The sequence below is a fragment of the Convolutriloba macropyga genome, chromosome 1 (assembly GCF_964194025.1).
Source record: "Convolutriloba macropyga chromosome 1, txConMacr16.3, whole genome shotgun sequence".
NCBI lineage: Eukaryota > Metazoa > Xenacoelomorpha > Acoela > Convolutidae > Convolutriloba > Convolutriloba macropyga.
In genome coordinates this window covers 22,809,885-22,815,727 of record NC_134468.1, presented here as the reverse complement: position 1 = coordinate 22,815,727, position 5,843 = coordinate 22,809,885, and the positions used below count along the sequence as shown (strand labels likewise).

The following is a 5,843-nucleotide window of genomic DNA, read 5'->3' as shown; positions in this document are numbered from 1 at the left end:
TTTTCATATAAAGTCTTGCTTTTTTATAACTTGAGATGCCTTAGCAAGATATTTTTGCTGGTCTTGTCCAATGGATATAGTCATTACTTCTTAATGCGAATCCTAATTGATGTGGACCAAATAATCATTTGAATTAATTTAATAAATTACCCTTGTTTTGCAGGATAAATCACGCTATGCCTTCATGAGCGTAAAATACCAAATTCCTTGAAGCCCAAACCAAAGATCTTGCAAGTTGTTTGAAGTTGGGTTGGAGCCTTAGTTTCATCATTGCTTCTCTTTTAGCTCATTTCACGGTTTTCGTAAGTGAAATAGATAAGAATTGTTATTCAGACTCTATGAGTTATTGTGTGAATTAATTTTTTTATTATAGTTCTAACTCGGATTTCCTTTTCCTTTCAGTGTTTTCTTTTTTCAAGATATTTCAAGTTTTGTTTCACTGAGATACAAATGTTTTGATTTCTTTAATGATCAACTAGTTCGAGTACACTGTTGTGTTTGTTGATCATGAATAGGAGAGTGCTCCAGTAGGTCAAGTTGAACAAGAAGAAGCAAAGTGGGAACAGAACCCGGGCTAGACTGTTCACCATACCCAATCTCTCGGGTCCCTCGCCTCGATTCTTTTCACCCCCTCGGCTTCTCCCAAACGTGTTTACCTTTCCCGAGGAATTCCCGTTCTCTATTTTCCTAATTCGTTTTTGAGAGTCCGAGGAGCGGTCTCGGAAATTTTCTTCGTCTTCGTCGCTTGCGAGAACTAAAACAGTCTCTAGGTTTTCCGACTGTCTACTGGGCGATTCGTTTTTCTTTTTGGGGTTGTGAATTGTGAAATCAGACAGGGCAAATTCGAGCATGGCGAAAATGACGAAAACGAAACAAGCCCAAAGATACATATCGATAGCTGTGACCTTTCCATTCACGTGTTTTGCGTTCTGAGAGGTACTTTGAGTCGCCAAGGTCAGCATTGTTAACACAGTTGTGACCCCCAGACTAGCCCTCGCTGGGGTAGCTTGCAAGTTAATCCAGAAAATACTCCAGCTCAGAATCACAATGAGAGCCGCTGGAAAGTAGACCTGCATCAAGTAGGCAGTATGCTTCCGTTTCAGATAGACGACCGTTTTCAAAGCCGAATAGTTGGCATCTGCATACGGAATGTTATACTGAAGTATGGACTTGCCCTGAAGGTAAAATCCCAAATGGTCGACGTTGTTGTTTTTCTCGTCAACTTTGACCGCGTCGTATTTCCAACGGTACTCCACTTCATTTGCGGTATAGCCGAAACTAGAAAGGACGAGTGAACAAGTGACGACGTCAAATGGGAATAGCATGACATTGGGCGAGCAGGGCGTCTTCAGTCGGACTTTTCTATTATACTCGACTGACCCGTTGTTTGTGAAAACAACATATTGTTCCTCAGGGCTGTAAAGAAGCGATCTGACCAATAGGAAGTAAGTGTCAGGGTACCATACAGTGTCTGGAAGTACCCGTCCCGTGACCTTCAAGGGTTCTTGTCTGTCTGTTAGTCTCGGGTCTGTCCAAAACTGCACGAGGTAGAAGTCCATTGTCGTCTCGCTTGTGATTTCACGCAGGCTTTCTACGTGAATAAATATTTCGACAAAACCGCCCGTATAATTTCGCTCTCCAAGTCTGGGAAAATCAAATTTATTATAAGAGGATTCATTTTTCCTCAAATTTAACTGTTCAAAGGTGCTAAGACCAATACGAAAGTTAATACCGAAAAATAGAAAATAAATTAAATGGATCATGATTTATTTCATCAAATTATTGTACTTTTAAAGAAAGCTCGATCAAAAGGAGTAAAGTAAATATCAGAAGGCGAAGGGAAATAAATATTTTCACAAACAGAAATTTTTTTTGAGTGTTTGATTATTTGGAGGGCGGGAACAAGAGAAAAGTAAAGAAAAATTTAAAAAATTCTTTCCAAACTTTTTCAAAAATGTTGAATTTGCGCGTTTGGATATTAATTAACATATTAATAATTCAATTTTCATTCTTTGAAGTCAATGTTGACAAAATTTTGCAGTAATTAAAATGTTTGGCTTTTCAAAATAGTAACAGCAAATAAAACAAGGAATTTGAGATATAATTTGATAAAAAATTAGGTTGCGCAAAGTCGTCGAAGAAGCTGAAACAATTATATATGAAAAACAGATCAAATCAGTTTTACGTTACAGAAGGAGTAATATATGGTTATAATCCTGAAACGAATAAAAAATGTACTGTTAATATTATGTAATTCTGCTTAGAACGATATAAAATAACTCAAATCCAGTATAGTAAAAACAATTTACAAAAAGTTGCAAATAAATTTTTCCAATACCGAAAGTAAATACTAAATTTGATCAAAAAGTGTTCAATAAGTGATACTAAACTGAATACTCAAAAAGTGAACGATCCTCTTCAGCTATTTTGAACACATACACACAAATGAACGCTACAAACTTTCCTATTGGCTGAAAAATCAGATATTGTTCAAATTTTCAGCTGCTGTTTTTCCTCAGATTTTAGTCATGTCTCAGGAACGGAAAACGGTATTTGTGTGCAATTTCATAATTTGCTCAGAATCGATAGCTGAAATAATGGCGACCCTATTTTTGAAATGGGTTTGAAATTGGGCAAATATTTCAAAGCAAATTTGCTACCGCGCAACGCCCACGAAGAGGTGGAATAAATAAGGGGTAATAAACGGTGACCATAAATTATAGATTTTTAATACATAATTTTTACTGTGCCAATTGTCCAAAGTTATTCGCGGGCTAAGGTCTGTATGCCAGACTAGACTTTTTGCGCAGAACCAGTTTTGCGATTGCGCAATATTCGATATAATTCTTTTGTTTTGAATAGTGATGCTACCTGTTAAAAAATTTCACAGTAAAAGGTCAATTGTTGGCAAACAATTGCTTTTCACATGATTCTACTTGATGAAGAGGAGTGATTTCAAAAACCTTATGATCCCTATTTTTCAATGAGCGCTTCAACAAATTGTCTTTCTTCTCTGAAAAACAACAAGCATGGGTTATCTATACGAATGCTTGAAAAAGACTATATGGGGAATCTATATGAATTGGTAAATTCAAAAAGAGGCGGCGCAATTTGATAGAAGATGAAACATACCAAAAGCTAAATTCCCAATTCTAATAAAATTTAATTAATTAACTTTTGTCAACTGTCAGCAATTATATATTTCAAGGACACAGAGATATCCGTGAAGGATATTCTCTCCTGTTCTTAAGAAAGTAAAAATTTGCATTAATATAATTGGAAGAAAAATTAAATTTGTTATGCAAATTTATTTTATTTCATTACTACCTATAATCCAACTTTGAAACCACAAAACCAAACAAGAGACTAAATTAGAAATTTCTGGCTGCACGGACAAAATTGGTTTCATTATTTTCATAAAATTAAGAATTCAAAAAATTTTAAACATTCTTCGAATACTAAACGAAAAAATTCAGACGAATCGCTCTCAAACGACTAGTAAACGACTGGCTTGAGTAGTTGATAGCTTAAGATTAGAGATTAAGCTCATCTTCACTGGGTGATGGAGGAGCTAATAAAAAGTGCTTGTAGCATAAGTGGGTAGGGTGTTTTCATAGAACAATTGCCTTTAAATCGTATATTTACCCCTACATAAGTGAGCATGGTTGAAAAATGGGGGTAGGAGTAGGGGAGAAGTAGAGGAGGGTTAAGAGTACGTGTCCAAAACGCTCAAGAATTGACATTCGAAACATGAAATTATTTCTTTTCAGTAATTTTGACGAATCACATTTTTAGAGACTTGAAAGGCTGCTATGGAAGTGCTCAGTATCTTGATGTTCTTGAGTCTTACTGTTTAATCCCATTTCTTAAAATCAGTAGTCATAAAATCTGTTGTTCCAATTAGAAAGCGTGCGGAAAAAAATTGGTAGAACAGGAAATCGATTGAGAAACCAAAAAGATCAAATATTATTGCTTTAAGTTTTGATTTGACATTATTTAATGATTATTTCCAAGAAAAGAATCTGATATTTTTACACAGTTGCTTTTTTGCTCTCGTCATTAAGAAATTCATCAGTGAAATGGGATTCTGCTATAACTTGAGGGGGGGGGTAGTAAATGATTTGAGCAGCGGGAGCTCGTTTGTGTTACTCGAACGAATCATATGTGAAATCTGATTGCTTTAAGTTTGCCTGAGTAATTACAACGAGAAAAATAAATAGTGAGAAACACTTACTTACATTAAATGTAGCCAACAATTTTATTAGTATTCTTGACAACCCCCCCACAGGGCTCGCCTTGTTGCTTGCCCTCTGTGGCTTCATTGCTCAATATAAAGGAAAGCTTGATGAAGTCTTCCATAATTTTTGCAATTTTACTTGTTTCTTTCAGCCTGTTTTTTATCAGGTTGTGATCTAGCTGATCGAAACTACTCACAAACAAACATTTAAAGAACCAGAAACTGTTTAGACGTCATATTTGAAGTTTCCAATTTTTACAAAATGATTAAAATCACTAGAAGTGACATTGTTTTCTCAAATGCAAAACTGACCATTATTTTGATGGTTATTTGCAGAGGATTTGAAACAAATAGAAAAATTGGCTACAACTAACTGCTTTTAGAAACTGAAAGATATTTCAGGAGACAGATTCCATTTTGGTTAAATTATCATGGTTGAAGTGTTTTTAATCATTTGAAAGCTTATAGACACCGAAGACTGTTTTTCTATCTGCATCTCAAAAAATTTGAAAATTGAAGATGTGAACAATTGTTAAGGAAATATATAAATGGTTAAAAAAAATAATGGGAAGATTTGATGTAGCGATAGAAATTTTTTCACCTACGAAAAAGTTTTTTCAGGAGTGGATCCCAAACCGGGTTTCATTACATGCAGAACATTCCTGAAAATAAAATCAAGAAATGTATCACAAATTTAATTTAAATTGCTGAAAAATGAAAATAAAAAATATGGTCTGTTAGATCTATAGCGTTTAGGATTGCGGGAATTCATCAAATAGAAATGATCAAGCACGATCAAGGATTTGCTGTTGTGCAGATTGTTCCAACCCGTCGCATGCCAAGTAATTTGTCAAAATTCGAATACAGAAAAAAAAACTGTTTCAGCTTGGTATTTATCTGCAGATGTTTAAATGAATACCTAATTGGTCGAATTACAAGAGTGTGTTAACCAGTAACGATATATCCGTTTTAGGTTCCACTTCCTGTCCAAAAGATTGTTGACTGGTTGTGAGAACATAAAAAACTATTAATGATTGTTTTTTACCATTGTCTATTATCATTGTTCATGATTTTGAAGCTTCTGAATTCATAATTTCTCTACAGGTTTCTGATTTCACTTTTTTCTGATTTCACTTTTTCTGATTTCCCTTTTTTTCTGATTTCACTTTTTTGGTATGCAAATTATTTCTTGGCACATGTAAACATTGGGAGAATTTTACATTTGTTTTTCATTAAAAAGTTACCGCTGTCATCAAAAGTTATAATAAACAGGGAAATTCATATTATAAGGGGTGGGGATAATTTCTTTAAAATCCCCCAATATCCTTACTCTTACCTCGTCTTGGGGTGAATTTTTTATAGGGGGTAAATACTTAACAATTTCACTCATTCTCCCCTTACCCCAATCTTACATTGTCTCTGGAGTAAATTTATGAAGCGCCCTTCTCTTGCATTGTTTTTTTGAGGGGGGGGGGGGGTTGAGTGGATTTTCGACACAGGAAGGCTAGCATTGAGTTCCCAACCCAAATTTCACAGATAGTAGGTAAAATTAAAATGTAAAAAACATTTTCGGAATTCCTCAAAATGTTTTTCGAGCCTCGTGAGG

At 34.9% G+C, this 5,843-nt stretch overlaps 1 protein-coding gene across 1 annotated transcript; it reads right to left on the bottom strand.

Annotated features, from left to right (window-relative positions):
• Positions 1 to 216: 216 nt before the first annotated feature.
• LOC142347314 (gamma-aminobutyric acid receptor subunit beta-like) lies at positions 217 to 2,375 on the bottom strand. Its single transcript, XM_075398925.1, has one exon. The coding sequence runs from the start codon at positions 1,761 to 1,763 to the stop codon at positions 465 to 467; it is 1,299 nt and encodes a 432-aa protein (XP_075255040.1). The 5' UTR covers positions 1,764 to 2,375; the 3' UTR covers positions 217 to 464.
• Positions 2,376 to 5,843: the final 3,468 nt, after the last annotated feature.